Source organism: Zalophus californianus, chromosome 16, assembly GCF_009762305.2.
Source record: "Zalophus californianus isolate mZalCal1 chromosome 16, mZalCal1.pri.v2, whole genome shotgun sequence".
Lineage (NCBI taxonomy): Eukaryota > Metazoa > Chordata > Mammalia > Carnivora > Otariidae > Zalophus > Zalophus californianus.
The window spans coordinates 41,506,645-41,527,108 of NC_045610.1; the positions used below are offsets into that span (position 1 = coordinate 41,506,645).

The window sequence follows — 20,464 nt, forward strand, 5'->3', positions numbered from 1 at the left end:
GTGTTTCTACTAACATTCCACATATAATTGAAGGCTCCTGTGTATCCTTCATGCTATTTCTCTTCCCACCTCCACAGAGGTAATCTCTGCAATGATTTTTGCTTTTTTTTTTTTTAAGTAAGCTCTGTGCCTAATATGGGGCTTGAACTCATGACCCGAGACCAAGAGTAGCATGCTCTACTGACTGAGCCAGTCATGTGCCCCAGTTTTTGCTTTTATCATTCCCATGTGTTTTTATTTTTTACTTTTTCTGTGTGTGTGTGTATATATATATCAATAATCATACATACTACTATGATTTTACATGTTTTAAAACTAGATGCATGGTATATTGTATATATCCTTCAGCATTTTGCTTTTTATTTTATTTATTATTTTTTATTTTTTTTAAAGATTTTATTTATTTATTTGACAGAGACAGAGATAGCAAGAGCAGGAACACAAGCGGGGGGTGGGGTGGGGAGAGCAGGCTTCCTCCCGAGGAGGGAGCCTGATGTGGGACTCGATCCCAGGACCCTGGGATCATGACCTGAGCAAAAGGCAGACGCTTAACGACTGAGCCACCCAGGCGCCCCTAAATAAATAAAATCTTTAAAAAATAATAAAAATAAAGAAATGAACTAGCATTACCTATATCAAATGGCCAAATCTCACAAATTTAAAAAGCACAATGCCTGGGTGGCTCAGATGGTTAAAAGTCTGCTTTCAGCTCAGGTCATGATCTCCAGGTCCTGGGATCGAGCCCCATGTCGGGCTCTCAGCTCAGTCTTCTTCTCCCTCTCTATCTATAAACAGGCCTCTCCCCCTGTTTATACTCTCTCTGTCTCTCTCTCTGTCTCTCAAATAAATAAAAATCTTAAAAAAAAATAGAGTGCCTGGGTGCTCAGTTGTTAAGCGTCTGCCTTGTGTTCCCTCTTTCTCTGTGTCTCTCTCTGTCAAATAAATAAATAAAATCTTAAAAAAAAAGATTTTATTTATTCATGAGAGACAGAGAGAGAGAGGCAGAAGAAGAGGGAGAAGCAGGCTTCCTGCAGAGCAGGGAGCCTGATGTGGGACTCAGTACCTGGACCCCAGGATCACGACCTGAATGGAAGGCAGGCAGACGCTTAACCACTTAACTTACTGAGCCATCCAGGCGCCCTAGTTCATTGCTTTAAAGGCTACATAGTTATTTTATACACGGTCTATCATTTTTTCCTTCTGATGGACAGAAGGAAATTTGCTATTACGGTGTTGCAAGGAAGATTCTTGTATATGTCTCTTGGTATACACGTGTGATAGTTTCTCCAGGGCAGTGGTTCTCAAACATTTTGGTCTAAGGGCCTCTTTACACTCTGAAAGTATGACTGAGGACCCCAAAGAGCTTTTATGTGATTTATAACTATCAATATTTATTGTATGAGATATGCTTAAAATACTTATTTTTAAAAAAAAATCACAATAATAAACCCGCTATGTGTTATAAATAACATTTTTATGAAAAATAACTACACTTTCCAAAATAGAAAAAATAGAAGAGTGGCATTGCTTTTACATTTTTGAAAATCTCTTTAATGTCTGAATTAATAGAAGAGAGCTGGATTCTCGTATCTGCTTCTGCAGTTATCTGGCTGTGACATATACCATGAGCCTCTGGAAAACTTCACTGAACACTCATGAGAGAGGATGAAAAAGGCAAATGATTTTCTGGTGTTACTATGTAAAGAGTCTCGATCTCACGATCTCGATCTCACGGACTTGCTGCTCCTTCAGGGATTATAACTAAGAAGGGCATTGCTGAGGGCGCCTGGGTGGCTCAGTTGGTTAAGTGACTGCCTTCGGCTCAGGTCATGATCCTGGAGTCCCGGGATTGAGTCCCGCATCAGGCTCCCTGCTCGGCAGGGAGTCTGCTTCTCCCTCTGACCCTCTTCCTTCTTGTGCTCTCTATCTCTCATTCTCTCTCTCTCAAATAAATAAATAAAATCTTAAAAAAAAAAGAAGGGCATTGCTGAGTATGGTGCGCCTCTTTAACTGTTAGGTGTTGTCAAAGTGTACTTGACAGTGTCGAACCTGTTAAACTTCTCTTGCTGGTTGAGAGTTCCTCTCGGTTTATTTGTGTCAATACCTCTGTGCTCAAGCTTAAAGCAATTTGCCGACATGATGGGTGTGAAGTGCTGTATTTTTTGTTTTAATTTGCATTTTCTTGATTAGTACACTGGGTATCTTTTTATCTGTTTATTGGGCATAATGGGTTTCATTTTCCATGAATGTGTTGTCCCTGTCATGTGCTTGTTTTTCTGTTGGGTTGCTTGTCTTTCTTATTGACTTGTAGAATATGTAAAAGTTCTTCATGTAATTCAGCTAATCTTTTTCTGATCCTTTACTGATAATTTGGCTTGTCTTTTTCCTTTGTTTATGGTATATGTTGTCACAAAATTCATTGTTTTGCTCATCAGTATTTTTTGCCGTAAAAATTTATTTTGAAAAATTTCAAGGCTGAGGGGTGCCTGGGTGGCTCAGTTGGTTAAGCAACTGCCTTCCGCTCAGGTCATGATCCTGGAGTCCCAGGATCGAGTCCCGCATCAGGCTCCCTGCTCAGCAGGGAGTCTGCTTCTCCCTCTGACCTTCTTCCCTCTCATGCTCTCTCTCTACCATTCTCTCTCAATAAATAAATAAAAATCTTAAAAAAAAAAAAATTTCAAGGCTGAATACTCTGATGTAGATTCACCAGTTAACATTTTGCTACCTTTGATATAATCTTTTTCACTGCACCATTGGAGTGTAGGCTGTTTCTTCCTTTCAAATCCTTATTCTTTTTTTTTCTTACTTTGCCATATGCATTAGGATTTTTACTAACGTGTTGAAGAAGAGTAATGGCAAGCTAATACTGGTAAGGATTGTGGTCAGCTATATGTAACTGAAAACCCAAGTGATGGGGGTGTACTTTTCTCATGTAACGGGAAGCCCAGCTTCACACTATCATTAGTGCCCTAAGATCATTTTATATCTTTCTTTTTTTTTTTAAAGCAGAGTGGGAAATGCGAACCACCCATTTTTTTTTTTTGTTAAAGATTCTCTTTATTTATTTGAGAGATAGAGCGAGAGAGAGCACAGAGGGAGAGGGAGAAGCAGACTCTTCGCTGAGCAGGGAGCCCAATGTTAGACTCGATCCCAGGACCCTGAGATCATGACCTGAGCCAAAGGCAGATGCTTAACCGACTGAGCCCCCCAGGCGCCCTCTGTATCTCTTTTTTGCCATCTTTAAGTATTTGGCTTTTGTCCTTGTAGATGACCACCACAGCTCCAGGTATTACATCCATATTCGGGGCAAGAAGAAGTAAGTGAAGGGAAGAAGTACTTATATCAGGAGAAAAAAAAACCCTCAGAAGTCCTCAGGAGACTTTCCTAATTTCTGTTGACCAGAATTATGGCATAATCTAGCTGCAAGTGGGTCTGGGGAAAGTGGTTTTTCAACTGAGCAGTAACTGCCTTGAACAAAATTGGGATTTTTGTTAATAAGGAAGTAGGGCTATGTATCTGTCACATGACATTTTTTTTTAAAAGAATTCATTTATTTATTTGACAGAGATAGAGAGCATAAGTCGTCAGAGAGGCAGGCAGAGGGAGAGGGAGAAGCAGGCTCTCCGCTGAGCAGGGAGCCTGATGTGGGACTTGATCCCAAAGCTCTGGGATCATGACCTGAGCCAAAGGCAGCCACTTAACCGATTGAGCCACCCAGGTGCTCCTATCACATGACATTCTTATCTATGCTCCTGACTTTAAGGGGAATCTTTTTAGTATATCATAAATTAATTTTTATTAATTTTTTTTAAGTTTACTTATTTATTTAAGTAATCTCTACAGCCAACGTGGGGCTTGAACTCAATGACCCTGAGATCAAGAGTTGCATGCTCTTGCGACTGAACCAGCCAGGCGCCCCAGTATTTGACAATCTAGGTAAGATGTTTACTCTTTTTTTTTTTTTAAGATTTTATTTATTTATTTGACAGAGAGACACAGCAAGAGAGGGAACACAAGCAGGGGGAGAGGGAGAGGGAGAAGCAGACTCCCTGCTGAGCAGGGAGCCCGATGCGGGGCTTGATCCCAGGACTCTGGGATCATGACCTGAGCCAAAGGCAGACGCTTAACGACTGAGCCATCCAGGCGCCTTGTAAGATGTTTACTCTTAAGTTTTTGGAAAATTCTATTAAATTATTCAGATTCCTTTCAATTTGTGATTTTATAGCCACAAATGATTGTGGAATTTCATGGGATGCCTTTTCTTCATTTATTGAGGTTATCATGTTTTTTCCTTTAATCTGTTAATTTGGTAAATTACATATCCAGATTTCTTTCCTATAGTCCTTTTTAAACAGCATTACTGAGATATAATTCACGTACCATATAATTTGTCCATTCGAAGTGTATAATTCAATGATTTTTAGTATATACACAAGAGTTACACAACCATCACCACAGTCCGTTTTAGAATTTTTATTACCCTGACAAGAAACCCTGAGCCCATTAACAGTCGGCCCATTTCCTCTCAATCCCCTCCTCCCCCTCCCACCCCCTGACAGCCACTAATCTACTTTCTATTTCGGTGGGTTTGCTTATTCTGAGCATTTCATGTCAATGGAATCATATAATACGCAGTCTTTTGTGACTGGCTTCTTTCATCTGGCCTGTTTTCAAGGTTCATCCATGTTGCAGCTTGTATCTGTCCTTCCTTTTTTATATCTATTTTTCCTGTGAAAAAGTGCACATACTAAAATGAATTTTAGGGGACGCCTGAGTGGCTCAGTCGGTTAAGCGGCTGCCTTCGGCTCGGGTCATGATCCCAGGGCCCTGGGATCGAGTCCCATGTTGGGCTCCCTGCTCAGCGAGGAACCTGCGTCTCCCTCTCCCTCTGTCTCCTTGCTTGTGCTCTCACTCTGTCTCTGTCAAATAAACAAATAAAATAAAATAAAAATAAATAAATAAACAAATAAATAAAATGAATTTTAGTTTCAGATATAAGAGAGAACTATAGAGTTGTTATCTATCTTCTCTGAAAAAGATACCACTCTGGGTTTTATTTATTTATTTATTTATTATTTTTTTTTAAAATAGTATCTCTTTTTTTTATTTTTAAAGATTTTATTTATTTATTTGAGAGAGAGAGAATGAGAGACAGAGAGCACGAGAGGGAAGAGGGTCAGAGGGAGAAGCAGGCTCCCATGGAGCAGGGAGCCCGATGCGGGACTCGATCCCGGGACTCCAGGATCATGACCTGAGCCGAAGGCAGTTGCTCAACCAACTGAGCCACCCAGGCGCCCAGCACTCTGGGTTTTAGAGAGACAATTGAATAGACATTTTTCTCACTCAGCATGTTCAAAATCTTCTGTGACTCATCTGTCTCCTCATCCACTCTTCTCTTTGAAATACTTCTCTACTGTTCAGTCCCTTACTGTCTAACACTTAAAATCACAAGGACATTTTGCATTTTTTTGACTGATGCATGTTGAGCATTTTACATTATTACTGTAGGCATTCCTCACAGCACCCCTGAGAAGTAGAACCTACTTTTGAAGAGTGGAACTTAACCATTCTCATTCTCCCCACTAGGAACCTATGACATAGATGAAAATAGCTGCCCAGGACACACAGATCTGTACCCCTGGACTGTCTGACTCTACTGCCTATGTTCTTTTTAATTGAGATAGGCCAAAAAAGTCACCATTTCACAGTGTACAATTCATTGGTTTTTAGTGTATTCACAGGGTTGTGCAACCATCGCCACTGTCTAATTCTAGAACATTTCATTACCCTCAAAAGAAGCCCTGTACCCATTAGTAGTCACTCCTCATGCCCTGGCCAACTACTTAATCTATCTCTGCCTCTATGGATTTCCCTATTCTGGACATTAAACACAATTGGAATCATATGATATGTTGCCTTTTGTGTCTTGATTCTTTCACTTAGTGTATTGTTTTCAGGGTTCATCAACGTTGTAGCTTGTATTAGGACCTCATTCCTTTCTGTGGCTGAATGATATTCCATCATATGTATAATACTGCTGTTTGTTTATTCATTTATCAGGTGATGAACATATTTGGGTAGTTTCCACTTTTTGACTCTTGTCAGTAATGCTGCTGTAAGCATTTGTGTACAGATATTTGAGTTCTTATTTCTTTTGGGTATATACCTACGGGTAGAATTACTGGGTCATATGGTAATTCTGTGTTTAATTTTTTTTTTTTAAGATTTTATTTATTTGACAGAGACACAGTGAGAGAGGGAACACAAGCAGAGGGAGTGAGAGAGGGAGAAGCAGGCTTCCCGCGGAGCGGGGAGCCCGATGCAGGGCTTGATCCCAGGACCCTGGGATCATGATCTGAGCCAAAGGCAGATGCTTAACGACTGAGCCACCCAGGCGCCCCTGTGTTTAATTTTTTTTTTTAAAGATTTTATTTATTTATTTGAGAGAGAGAGATAATGAGAGATAGAGAGCACGAGAAGGAAGAGGGTCAGAGGGAGAAGCAGACTCCCTGCTGAGCAGGGAGCCCGATGTGGGACTCTATCCCGGGACTCCAGGATCATGACCTGAGCCGAAGGCAGTTGCTTAACCAACTGAGCCACCCAGGCATCCCTGTGTTTAATTTTTTGAGGAACCTACAGACTGCTTTTCACAGCAGCCACACCCCTTTACATTCCCACCAGCAATGTACAAGGGTTCTCATCCTCACCAGCACTTACTATTTTCCATTTAAAAAATATTATTATAGGGGCACCTGGGTGGCTCAGTCAGTTAAGCATCTGCCTTCGGCTCAGGTCATGATCTCAGGGTCCTGGGATTGAGCCTTTGTTGGGCTCCTTGCTCAGTGGGGAGTCTGCTTCTCCCTCTTCCTTTCCCTCTGCTCCCCCCCCACTCATACTCGCTCACTCTCTCTCAAATAAATAAATAAAATCTGGAAAAAAAATTAAAAATTTTATGATAGCCATCCTAATGACTATGAAGTTGTATCTCATAGTAGTTTTGCATTTCCCTCATGGGCAATTATGTGGAGCATCTTTTCATATGCTTATTGGCCATTTGTATAGTTTTTTTTTTTTTTTTAATGTAAAATCATCCTTGCAAACCTGGGTAAATGCAACTTGGTCATGAGGTGTATTTCAAAAAAATTTGGAGGGTCAGTTTCCTAATGTTGTATTAGGATTCTTTTCACTTATACAGTAGTCCCCCTCCTTATCCATGGAGGATACGTTCCAAGACCCACCGTGGGTGCCTGAAACCACAGATAGTACTAAACTCTATGTATGTATTGTTTTTTGCTATACGTATATACGTATGATAAAGTTTAGTTTATAAATTAGGCACAGTAAGAGATTAACACAACAGTAATAAAATAGAACAATTATAGCAGTATACTGTGATGAAAGTTATGTGAATGTGGTCACTCTCTCTCAAAATATCTTATTGTACTCACCCTTTTTGTGAGGATGTGAAAGGATAAAATGCCTATGTGAGGAGACTCAGTGAGGTGAATGATGTAGGCATGGTGACGCAGCATGGAGCTACTACTGACTTTCTGACTATGTGTCAGAAGGAGGATCACTTGCTTCCAAACTACATTTGACTACAGGTAACTAAAACTGTGAATAAGGGGCAACTACTGTATCAATAAGTGATATTCGCTTGTATTGTCCTTTCTCACACTGTTCTTATCTGATACCAAGTTTTTACTGGCCAGTCTTACTTACTAGTTGAGGACTGTTCCTTCATTTTTCCTCTTTGGGAATAATTTTACAAATATTTGGGCTTATCTAGCCTTTGAAAGATTAGTAGAAACTATCTTTAAACCTTCCAGGCCTGATGTTCTTTTTACTTTATTATTTTTTTCTTTTTCAAGTAAGCTCTACACCCAACATAGGGCTTGAACTCACAACCCCGAGATCAAGAGTCGCACATTCCAATGACTGAGCCAGCCAGGCGCCTCTAGGCCTGATATTTTTATTTTTATTTTTTCTTTTTTTTTTTTAATTAACATATAATGTATTATTGCTTTCAGAGGTACAGGTCTGTGACTCATCAGTCTTATATAATACCCAGTGCTTATTAAATCACATGCCCTCTAACGTCCGTCACCCAGTTATCCCATCCTTCCAACCCTCAGTTTGTTTCCTATGATTAAGAGTCTCTTGTGGTTTGTCTCCCTCTCTGGTTTCATCTTGTTTTATTTTTTCCTCTCTTCTCCTATGACCCTCTGTTTTGTTTCTTAAATTCCACATATCAGTGAGATCATATGATAATTGTCTTTCTCTGATTGACTTATTTTGCTTAGCATAATACCCTCTAGTTCTGTTGCGAATGGCAAGATTTCATTTTTGATAGCTGTGTAGTGTGTGTGTGTGTGTGTGTGTGTGTGTGTGTGTGTGTGTGTGTATGTACACATATACCACATCTTTATCCATTCATCTGTTGATGGACATCAGCTCTTCCCACAGTTTGGCTATTGTGGACATTGCTGCTATAAACATTGGGGTGCAGGTACCCCTTCAGATCCCTACATTTGTATCTATGGGGTAAATACCCAATAGTGCAATTGCTGGATTATAGGGTAACTCTATTTTCACCTGTTTGAGGAACCTCCATACTGTTTTCCAGAGTGGCTGCACCAGCTTGCATTCCCACCAACAGTGTAGGAGGGTTCCCCTTTCTCCGCATCCCCGCCAACATCTGTTGTTTCCTGACTTGTTAATTTTAGCCATTCTGACTGGTGTGAGGGGTATCTCATTGAGGTTTTGATTTGGATTTCCCTGATGCTAAGTGATGTTGAGCATTTTTTCATGTGTCTGTTGGCCGTTTGGATGTCTTCTTTGGAGATATGTCTGTGCCCATTTCTTGATTGGATTTTTTTGTTCCTTTGGGTGTTGTTTGATGAGTTCTTTATAGATTTTCGATACTAGCCTTTTATCTGATAACTCATTTGCAAATATCTTCTCCCATTCTGTCAGTTGTCTTTTGGTTTTTTCGACTGTTTCCTTTGCTGTGCAAAGGCTTTTTATCTTGACAAAGTCCCAATAGTTGATTGTTGCCTTTGTTTCCCTTGCCTTTGCAGACATGTCTAGCAAGAAGTTGCTGCAGCCGAGATCACAGAGGGTGCTGCCTGTGTTCTAGGATTTTGATGGATTTAGGCTTGATATATATTTTTAACATTTTATTTATTTATTTGACAGAGGGAGATACAGTGAGAGAGGGAACACAAGCAGGGGGAGTGGGAGAGAGAGAAGCAGGTTTCCTGCAGAGCAGGGAGCCTGATGTGGGGCTTGATCCCAGGACTCTGGGATCATGACCTGAGCCGAAGGCAGACGCTTAACAACTGAGCCACCCAGGTGCCCCAGGCCTGATATTTTTAGATGGATATATTTTAGCCTTTGAAATTTCTTTACTGATTATAGGCTTATTCTGTTTTTTTCCTTTCTTGTCAGTTTTGATAAGTTTTATTTTTCTAGAAAATCTTTGTAATCCAAAGTTTCTGAGAAGTTATTGGCATAATGCTCATTTTAGTATTTTTAAAAATCTCCATCTATAGTTGCCTATTTATTTTTTTGTTATATGGAACACTTTGTGAATTTGTGCATCATCTGTGTGCAGGGGCCATGCTAATCTTCTCTGTATCGTTCCAGTTTTTTTTTTTTGCATACATGCTGCCAAAGCAAGCACTATAGTTGCCTTTTTAAATTCTTGTATTTATTTATGCCTTCCCTCAGTCTTATAAAATTTTGTCTATTTTGTCTTTTATTTAAGATTTTATTTATTTATTTGACAGGGAGAGAGATATTGAGAGAGAGTGCACAAGCAGAGGGAGTGGCAGAGGGAGAGGGAGAAGCACACTTTCTGATGAGCAGGGAGCCCGACACAGGGCTCCATCCCAGGCCCCTGGGATCATGACCCAAGCCGAAGGCAGACACTTAAAACCAACTGAGCCACCCAGGAGCCTCTATTTTGTCTTTTTAAATAACCAGCTTTTAGAAAATAATAAAATAAAAAATGTAACAAAACCAAAAACAGCTTTTGGTTTGGTGGATCTTCTCTCGGACTTTCATTCATTTCTGCTGTTTATTGTTTTCTGCCTTCTGTTACCTTGTTCTCACTTCTTGAACACTTAGCACATTCATTTTTAGTCTTTTCTATTACATGCATTTAAGGCTATAAATTTCTTTTTTTTTTTTTTTTTTGATTTATTTATTTTAGAGAGGGCAGGGAGGAGGGGCAGAGAGAGAGTTTCAAACAGACTCCGTGCTGAGCATGGAGCCCAACGCAGGACTCAATCTCATGACCCTGAGGTCACAACCTGAGCTGAAACCAAGAGTTGAATGCTTAACCGACTACGCCACCTAGGCACTCCTGAATTTCCTTTTAAATAGTACTTTAGCTGCATCCCACAAAGTTTGGTCTTTACATTTAAAAAAAATTTTAAGTAGGCTCCATGCCAAATGTGGGGCTTGAACTCACAACCTCAAGATCAAGAGTCACATGTTCCACCAACTGAGGTAGCCAGGCACCCCTGATCTTTACATTTTCATTATCATTCCATTCCAGATATTTTAAGAATTTTTTTAAATAATTCTCTTGTTTTAATTTTAAAGATTTTATTTATTTATTTTAGAGAGAGAGCGTGACCAGGGAGAGGAGCAGAGTAGGGGGGAGCGGGAGAAAGAATCTGAGGCAGACTCCACATTGAGCGCACATGTGGGGCTCAATCTCACAACCTCAAGATCATGAACTGAGCTGAAACCAAGAGTAGGACACCTAACAACTGAGCCACCCAGGTGCCCTTAAGAATTTTATTATGATTTCTTCTTTGAGTCATGAATTATTTAGGACTATTTTAGAATTTCCAAATATACTGTTTAGGTTGTGGTTTGTTTGTTTGTTTTTTAATTAATCTAGCGAGAGAGCGCATGCACAGAGCCAGGGGGTAGGGCCAGAGGGAGAGGGAGAAAGTCTTTTTTAAAAAAGATTTTATTTATTTATTTTAGAGAGAGAGTGAGAGAGTATGCTAAAAAGATATTATTTATTTAATTTAGAGAGAGAGAGAGTGAGAGAGTATGTGCGGGTCGAGGGGCAGAGGGAGAAGGAGAATCCCAAGCAGACTCCACGCTGAGCATGGAGCCCAACGCGGGGTTCGATCGCATGACCCCGAGATTACGACCTGAGCTGAAATCAAGAGTCGGACACTGCACCAACTGAGCCATCCCAGTGCCCTGGGACAGAGAGAGTCTTAAGCAGTGCAGAGCCCTGTGTGGGGCTTGATCTCATGATCCTTGAGATCATGACCTGAGCTAAAACCAAGAGTTGGCCACTCAACCAACTGTGCAACCCAGGCCACCCTAGGTTGTATTTTTGATATTGATTTTTTTTTAAGATTTATTTATTTATTTATTTGAGAGAAAGAAAGTGAGAGAGCATGTGTGCGCTAGTGGGGGAAGGGGCAGAGGGAGAGAATCTTCAAGCAGACTCCCCACTGAGCAAGGAGACAGATAGGGCTCTATCTCACAACCTTGAGATCATGAGCCGAGCTGAAACCAAGAGTTGGATGCTTAACTGACTGAGCCACCCAGGTGCCCCTTGATATTGATTTCTAACTTAATTGCATTATCATAGAACATTATCTGTATAGTAAAGATCTTTACTGGGATTTGCTATATGACCTATTTTGTGGTCAGTTTTCATAATGAATTCTTAAAGAGAGAACTCTTGGATGCTGGGATAAAAAAATTGTGTGTATGTATATATATTTTAGATTAAGCTTATTAATTAGGTTGTTCACATTTTCTCTGTCCTTACTAATATTTGGTAGACTCAATGTATCAATAATTTAAAATTGTATTTAAAATTTTCCACTACATAGACAGATTTGTCAGTGTCACCTTGTGGTTCTGTTAATTTCTGTAGGAAATATTTTGAGGATGCCTTGCCCAAATATTTTGAGATGCCTTACCTGACACTGGCTGCAGTTGAACTTTGCCTACAGATAGTGAAACCAGTAGAGTAGTCTTGTGGCTACTTTTGCTTCAGTTTCATGTTTATTGAAGTGGAAATTTCTGAATGGAAGGCCAAGATACTGCCTGCTCGGTGAAAAAAACAAACATTTTATTAGAGACATCCAAGTTTAAGATTGTTGCATCTTCCTGGAAATTGTTTGTAGTGATTCTCATAATCTCTAATAATGCTTTTTGTCTTAGATTCTCTCTAATATTAATATAATGATGCCAATAATGTCCTTACTAGTTTCTCCATTATCATTCTATCCCTCTTAACAATTTATTCTTCATACACAGTATTATTCAAAAACGTAAATCTTTAGGGGCACCTGCATGGCTCAGTCGTTAAGCGTCTGCCTTTGGCTCAGGTTATGATCCCGGGGTCCTGGGATTGAGCCCCACATCGGGCTCCCTGCTCAGCAGGAAGCCTGCTTCTCCCTTTCCCACCCCCTTGCTTGTGTTCCCTCTCTTGCTGTTTCTCTCTCTCTCTGTCAAAATAAATAAATAAAATCTTAAAAAAAGTAAATCTTTAAGAAGTGTTTTTTTAGAAAATCAGATTATTTGATTCCATTCTGCCTATGGAACAATTTTTCCCCTTCTCTGAATATATGATTTATTTATGTCTCTGAGTCACTTGTCATTGTCTTTCTGCTTCATTCTGCCTATTTCTGATTGGTGAACTCTACCTTATCCCCCAGAGTCCCAGCTCAGGTTTTCCTTTGTACATTTTTTCAACTCAGTTACTCATTTTTTTCTCATACTTATTCTTGCATATGTTCATTTCTTTCTTGCGTTGTTTCATTCTTTCTCCCTTTTCTTTCCTTTTCTTCCTCCCCCCCCCCCGTGTTTTTTATGGATGTAAAATTTATATTCACTGAAATGCATAGACCTTAAGAGTACAATTTGATGATTTGGTAAATTTTTATGTCTTTGCAAACACCACCCCAGTCAAGATACAGAATATTTCCGTCAGCCCAGAAGGGTATCTTGTGCCTACTTCTGGTCATTCTCCACTGTTTTGGTTTCTACCTATCATAGATTAGTTTTGCGTGTTCTTGAACTTAATGTAAAGAGAATCATACACTGCAAAGCCTTATGTCTGACTTTTTAAACTCAAACTAGTGTTGAGATGTTTCTGTTTTTATGTGTATCTATAGTTGATTCTCTTTTATTGCAGAGTAGTATTCCATTGCATGAATACACCACAATGTCTTTATCTGTTCTCCTGTTGTTGGATATTTGGAACATTGCCAGTTTGAGGCTATTGTGAATAAAGCTGCTGTAAACATTCTTGTACGAGTCTCTGTAGACATGTTTTCATTTCTCCTAAGCAAATACCTAGTAGTGGAATGCTCAGTCATAAAGTAGGTAGGTATATGTTTAATTGTATAAAAAACTGACAACAATATTTACTTTTAAAAAAACATTTATCACAACAAATTGTATTTATTTAGTTTGTGTCTGTCTCATCTACGGGTCTGATAGCTCCTCAAAGCTCAGACATATCCTTTTGTATTTATACCAGCGCCTAATATGGTGCCCTGCACATAGTTGGTGCTTCATAAATGTTGAGTGAGTAGTTATAGTTCTTTATTTGTATTACTTTAAAAAAAAACATTTTTTTGAAGATTTTATTTATTTATTTGACAGAGAGAGACACAGCAAGAGAGGGAACACAAGCAGGGGGATTGGGGGAGGGAGAAGCAGGCTTTCCGCAGAGCAGGGAGCCCAATGTGGGGCTCGATCCCAGGACCCTGGGACCATGACCTGAGCCGAAGGCAGGCACTTAACGACTGAGCCACCCAGGCGCCCCTAAATTTTTTTTGTATTACTTTTAAGCACATTTTTAAATTTTATTTATTTGTTTTAGAGAGAGTGTGTGTACACACGTGCAAGGGGGGGCAAAGGGAAAGGGGTGAGAGAATCTTTTTTTTTACTCTTTTTTTAAGATTTTATTTATTTTTTGACAGAGAGAGAGACAGTGAGAGAGGGAACACAATTAAGGGGAGTGGGAGATGGAGAAGCAGGCTTCCCGCCGAGCAGGGAGCCTGACATGGGGCTTGATCCCAGGACCCCGGGATCACAACCTGAGCCGAAGGCAGATGCTTAACGACTGAGTCACCCAGGCGCCCCACTCTTTTTATTTTTTTATTTAAAGGTTTTATTTATTTGAGGGAGAGAAGCACAAGTGGTGGGGGGTACAGAAGAGGGGGAGAAGCAGACTCCCCACTGAGCAGGGAGCTTGACGCGGGCCTCAATCCCAGGACCCTGAGATCATGACCTGAGCCAAAGGCATATGCTTAACCAAGCCACCAGGCGGCCCAGGGTGAGAGAATCTTAAGCAGATTCCACACTTAAGTGCAGAGGCCGACCTGATCACGACCTGATCATGACCTGAGCTGAAACCAAAAGTCAGACACTTAATCGACTGAGCCACCCAGGCGCCCCTTATCTGTATTACTTTTCTGGAATTTATCACATGGTATCTTAATTGGTTGTGTTCATCCTTTTTCTTTATTAGATTGCAGGCTTCTTAGCAAGTAGGAACTTGTTTTATTTTTGTTTGTATTGCCCAGAGTATCTGTCACATTGCTTTGAAAATTACTTGTGTTGTATGAATGAATAAACCAGCCTGTCCCCTAGGAAGTGAAGACCTGGGACAGAAGAATAAGAGAAGTTTGCTTTCTGTATCTTCTGATGGGGAGGAAGAGAAGGAAAACCTGGCAGAGCTTCTATTACATCCGTTGCTCAAATTTTTGGTCAGGGGAGCTCACTGACTTTGGCCTGGGAAGACCATTTTGTACCATACTATTTTATCTAATTTGCCTCCATTCCAGTAATATGGTGCTATAGTGAGGGAGGGGTTTTTACCTTCAGTTGTTGTGATTGGCCCCGAAGCAGGTTATGTAGATTAGTAGGCCATTTTTGTTAGTGTTGCATCGTACACTGAAACAAAATACTAGATTTTCACTTTGCAGGGTGTTGCTTGTGAAACAGAAAGTAGATGCAGTATTTAAATATGTGGCATTGTCTTCTTATTTTGCAGTTAAATCCAGATGTGAATGTTTTCCAGCGGAAATTTGTGAATGAAGTTAGAAGATGTGAAGAAATGGATCGAAAGCTTCGTATGTGCATTTTAGTTCTGTATCATGTTCCTATAATGAGTCATTTGTCTTAAATTAAGAGACACTAGTCCTCTTAACAAAAGAAAATACTGCAGGAGAAAAAGAAAGGAAGAATAGTCTTACAATCCTGATATTAAGATGAATTTCTTGTGTACAAGTAGATTTTGTGGTATTGGGGCTAGGAAACCTCGTTTGAGATGACAAGGCTGCCAACTGAACATATTGGTTATTTTTTTGTGGGAAAGGTTTTATAGCAGTATTGCATTATAGAATTCTGAGAGGACGCAGACCACCATCTTATTTTATTTTATTAAATAATTTTTATTGTATTTAATTTATTTATTTTAAAGATTTTATTTATTCATTTAAGAGAGAGAGAAACAGAGGGAGCACAAGCAGGGGGAAAGGCAGAGGGAGAGGGAGAAGCAGACTCCTGCTGAGCTGGGAGCCCAACTTGGTGCTTGATCCCAAGACCTGGAGGTCATGACCTGAGCCGAAGGCAGACGCTTAACCATCTAAGCCATCCAGATACCCCAATAATTATTTATTTTAAAGATTTTATTTTATTTATTTTTAAAAAATATTTATTTATTAGCACGAGAGCAGGAACACAAGCAGGGAGAGTGGGAGAGGGAGAAGCAGGCTTCATGCAGAGCAGGAAGCCTGATGTGGGACTTGATCCCAGGACCCTGGGATCATGACCTGAGCAGAAGACAGACGCTTAACGACTGAGCCACCCAGGCTTCCCTGAAGATCTTATTTTTAAGCAATTTCTATATCCAACATGGGGCTCGAACCCACGACTCTGAAATCACGAGTTGCACACTCCACCAGCTGAGCCATTCAGGTGCCCCACTCTCTATTTTAGATGTCAGCATAGCCACCTTTTTATTTGACCTTTCTGTGAGGGAAGAAACTAACACATTTGTTAGGGTCCTATTGAGATTTGGGGTGTTCATATACTTTATTTCAGTCATTCCTCACAATATTCCTTCAGGTGGGTGTTACCTCATTTAATAAATCAGGAAGCTGGGGTGCCTGGCTGGCACAATTGGTAGAGCATCTGACTTCTGATCTCAGGGTCATGAGTTCGAGCCCCACGTTGGGTGTAGAGATTATTTAAAAATAGAGAGAGGAAGGAGGGAAGAAAGGGAGGGAGGAAGGAAAGGAGGAAGGGAGGGAGGAACCAAAGATCAGAGAGGTTAAGTGACTTGCCCAAGAACATAAGCAGTTATGCTGGAATCAGTATTTGAATCTCGGTTGTTCTCTCTGGCTTCCAAACCAATGATCTTGCTACTATACTATGTCAGCTTTCAGTTAGCTGATGGGTGAATTTGGTCTCTGCCCTCAAAAAGTCACTAGTTACCACTTTCTCTTCTGGTATTTTGGGGCCTTACACTGTGTCATGCTTTTTGTTTTTTGTTTTGTTGAAATCTGATCTGATTGTTTTCAAATTTTATGAAACCCTTTTGATCTGGAGTTGTTTCACTAGTATGCTAAATGTCAAATATTCTATGGAATTGCGCTCTTCTGGAACTCGGCAAACAGTGTCTACAAACAACCATCGTACCTCTGGAGTAGTAGTCGCACAGGGCGGAGAACTGAAGCAGATGAGCTTTTAAGATCAGAAGAGGGAAAGAAGATGGTTGTGGGATGACAGTCCTCTTTGGGGTAGCTGTGATTTAGAGAGTGTGCAGTGGAAGAAGAGGAATGTAGAGGAAAAAGGATTTACATGTTGTGCTTTTTTTTTTTTTTAAGATTTTATTTATTTATTTGACAGAGACAGAGACAGCGAGAGCAGGAACACAAGCAGGGGGAGTGGGAGAGGGAGAGCAGGCTTCCCGCTGAGCAGGGAGCCCGATGTGGGACTCGATCCCAGGACCCTGGGATCATGACCCGAGCCCAAGGCAGACGCTTAGCGACTGAGCCACCCAGGCGCCCTGTTGTGCTTGTTTTATATGAAAGTATCTTTATAAAACAAAGCTCTTTTTAGCCAGGTTTTCGCTCTTATTTTTTTTCCTTAAATATTGGCAATTCCAGGCCTATGCTATACATGAATGTTTTGATTCTGTCATTTTAGGATTTGTTGAGAAAGAGATAAGAAAAGCTAATATCCCCATTATGGACACTGGTGAAAACCCAGAGGTGCCCTTCCCCCGGGACATGATTGACTTAGAGGTAAACAGTTCTTCTAAGGAAGCCAGATACATTTCTTTCTACTTAAATGCAGAAATTATTTTCCTGTGTGGATGGAGAGTAGAGGAATTCTTGCTGCCGTTGTCCGCATTGTCTCTTGCTTGTGAGTTTCTTGTGGAGACTTATTATAGAGCACTATCTTGAATGATATCACATGCCACCAAATAAATGCTTATTGCCTTATTGAAACCTTATTGGATTAATGTCAACTTATCTAGCAATTTATTAATCTCATAGACTAAATGAATAAGCAATAGACTTTTCAATATTTATTTTATCCATCCAAAGTCCCCTGAGAAATTCAACCAAGTGTGTAATAGAACCGATAGATAAAGACAGATGATGCTAAGCAAAAAATTTTCATAAAGAAAATTGCCCTGGTAAAATCACATATTTGCTGGGTAGATATAAAATATGTTTGAACCGTAAGGTTGCAAGAATTCTGTGGGATAGATGAATTCATCTGTCTTTCAGAACAAGCATATTGAAGTTAGTTTAAGTTAATAGTTTGATTTTTTTTTCCTGTAGGCCAATTTTGAGAAGATTGAAAATGAACTGAAGGAAATCAACACAAACCAGGAAGCTCTGAAGAGAAATTTCCTGGAACTGACTGAACTAAAATTTATACTTCGCAAAACTCAGCAGTTTTTCGATGAGGTCAGACTATTGTTTCTTTTAGTATTTGAGCAGCTGATATCTATCACACCTGCACAAGCGGGCCATGTTGTTATTCCAGAAATTATTTTAATTTGCTAGTTTGAAAGTAATACCATTTTTGCACTGTTTTAGTTGAGGAAATGTCCGATTATGTTCCATTTTTCATGCAGTACACAGCCAGTCATGGTTTTGTATATTTTTGCATTTTCTGCAATTTTTCATCACAAGATGGGGAAAGGAGCCCTAAAGTAGTTGTATATACATAGTTGAAATTTTTACATTATATTTTAAGGTAAGTAAAGGCTTAAGGTAAGGTAAAAGTTAAAGCAACAAGAAACATTCAGTCCTACATGAAATTGTAATGAAGTTTTAACCTCTGAACTTTTTATCATCAAGTTTTTATTTTTATTTTATTCTCTATGTTTGCTTATCAATCATGAGCACATTTGTAACTATCCACGTAGCACATGTCACATTTTAATTTTTCAAGAGTTTTTCTTTATGTTGTATGGAAATACTGGTAGGATGCCTGTTTTGAAATTCCTGGATTTTCATGGAAACTCAGTTGCACTACTTTATAGGGAAAAATGTAAATCAGTTCCTGGGTTAAAAATGTAGGTTGCACATGACAGTTTGCTGAGGTGAGCCTATGGAAAGGCATGGGAGCAAGACTTTCAGAAGACTTCCTTCTAATTACACCTGGAGAGAAGTCTTAGCTTTTAGCCTGGACTTGCTTTATTGGTGGCCTAAGATATCGGTAACTTTGTTTTTTACAGTAAGGTGTCTTTGCCACCGGATTAGCAATATCAGACACTTCAGCTATTGGTCCAGTCACTATTCAGTGTGCCTTCCATAACATTCTTTGTTTCCTTTGCTCAACAACAACAAAAAAATTTGGCAAAGCTTTTTAAAAATAGAAGGCCCGTTTTAGTTAGTACATGATGTATTCTCTCTCTCTCTTTCTTGGAAGATTTTATTTATTTGAGAGAGAGAGCATGAGCAATGGGGAGAGGGAGAAGCAGGCTCCCTGCTGAGCAGGGAGCCTGACGTGGGATTCCATCCCAAGACCCTGGGATCATGACCTGAGCTGAAGGCAGACGTTTAACCCACTGAATCACCCAGATGTCCCACGTGGTGTATTATCAGTTCTACTTTTAATATCTGTCTTTTAAGTAAAGACCAACTCTCTAGCCCTCTAGACTGGAGCACGGGCTCTGTAACCAGCAGCATGAGCCTCACCCGGGAACTTGTCAGAATGCACATTACTAGTTCTCACTCTAGACTCAGGGAATCAGAAACTCTGAGGGTGGGGCCCAGCAATCTGTTTTCACAAGGTGACGCTGAGGTACACTAGTTTGTAAACCACTGGGCTTCAGAAAGCTGAATATGTGATACATTCCTCAGTAACTAAGGACTGACTCAGAGAAGCCATGCTAATTAAAAAAATCTGTTGGGGCAAGGGAATGGGCAAAACCTCATATGAATTTAATTGCGTGATCATCCCAAGAATCAGAATCTGGCTATGTATCAAGAGAGGTTTGGTGTGAATATTCAGCTAGCTCACTAAGTGGAGAATTTTGAGACTGACAGAAACTTCTTTCACCAGTCCCTGATATCTCATCACATTAGAGGGTGTGGGCAGTGTGATTAACTCTTTCCATGTGTTTCAGGTCTTTTGCAACAGGCATGGCCACTTTTGCCAAATGGTTTTAATGAACAATAATCTGGAATTCCAGTTGCTCACTGCCTAAACTGTTATTGTATTTATATTCATTAAGTCACTGAACATTTAATGAGCACCTACTCTTTGTGAGGCACAAGATGAATAAGACATGGTCCCTGTGCTTAAGGAATGCATTGCTTAGTCATATCAGGAAACATACCAGAACACAGTGCCTCCATATGCTCACAGATATGTGCTTTTCTAAATGTGTCTAAACTGCTGCCCGCAGATCCAATTTCAACTGGCCTCAGAATCAAAGCTCAGGTACTTTGAGCATCATTTGGGGCTTAATTCTTTTGCCCTCCCCCCTTCTTCCCTTTTTGATACAGTCTTAGTTTATTGCTAGATGTTGCTGAAATGTATGCATATGTCTTTCATAACCTCCTGAGTTTAAGGGATGGAATAGGCTTCCTTGTCTAGTTCATTCTGAGACAAAATCTGAATAAAGACTGACAAATGGACTCCCTTATGGGCAGTAGTTACTTGAATTGTTAATGTTACTAAAAACAAGATACTAAAAACAAAATAAAAATCACTTGGAAAGTTGATCACAGTTTTAAAATCCTAAGTTCTGGATTTAGGAATTTTCTTTTCTTTTCTTTTCTTAATAAATCTAAACATGAAACACCCATGCTGAGAAGGCAGGCTGGAAGTCTTCATGACCTTCATGCTCCATCCACAGTAGGTTGCTTTCCCCTTTACTCACACAAAATTTTTTTTTTTTTTTTTGGTAATAATCTCGAAGTACTTTTGA

General features: G+C 39.8%; 1 protein-coding gene and 1 non-coding gene across 11 annotated transcripts in view; one reads left to right on the forward strand and one right to left on the reverse strand.

Moving 5' to 3' along the window:
• The window catches only part of ATP6V0A1 (ATPase H+ transporting V0 subunit a1), a 94,965-nt gene that overhangs the window by 36,216 nt on the left and 38,285 nt on the right, over positions 1-20,464 (forward strand). For 7 of the 10 annotated variants that reach the window (XM_027567771.2, XM_027567773.2, XM_027567775.1 and 4 more), the window contains exons 3-5: positions 15,056-15,134; positions 17,215-17,312; positions 17,859-17,987. In XM_027567771.2, the coding sequence (XP_027423572.1) occupies positions 15,056-15,134; positions 17,215-17,312; positions 17,859-17,987 (306 nt within the window). Of the gene's footprint in view, positions 1-7,487; positions 7,605-15,055; positions 15,135-17,214; positions 17,313-17,858; positions 17,988-20,464 lie in introns of those variants that run through there. The other 3 variants (XM_027567776.2, XM_027567779.2, XM_027567778.2) reach the window with 3 other exon arrangements.
• LOC113908432 lies at positions 9,572-9,680 on the reverse strand. The gene has a single exon (XR_003515494.1). It is a non-coding gene; the product is annotated as a U6 spliceosomal RNA (small nuclear RNA).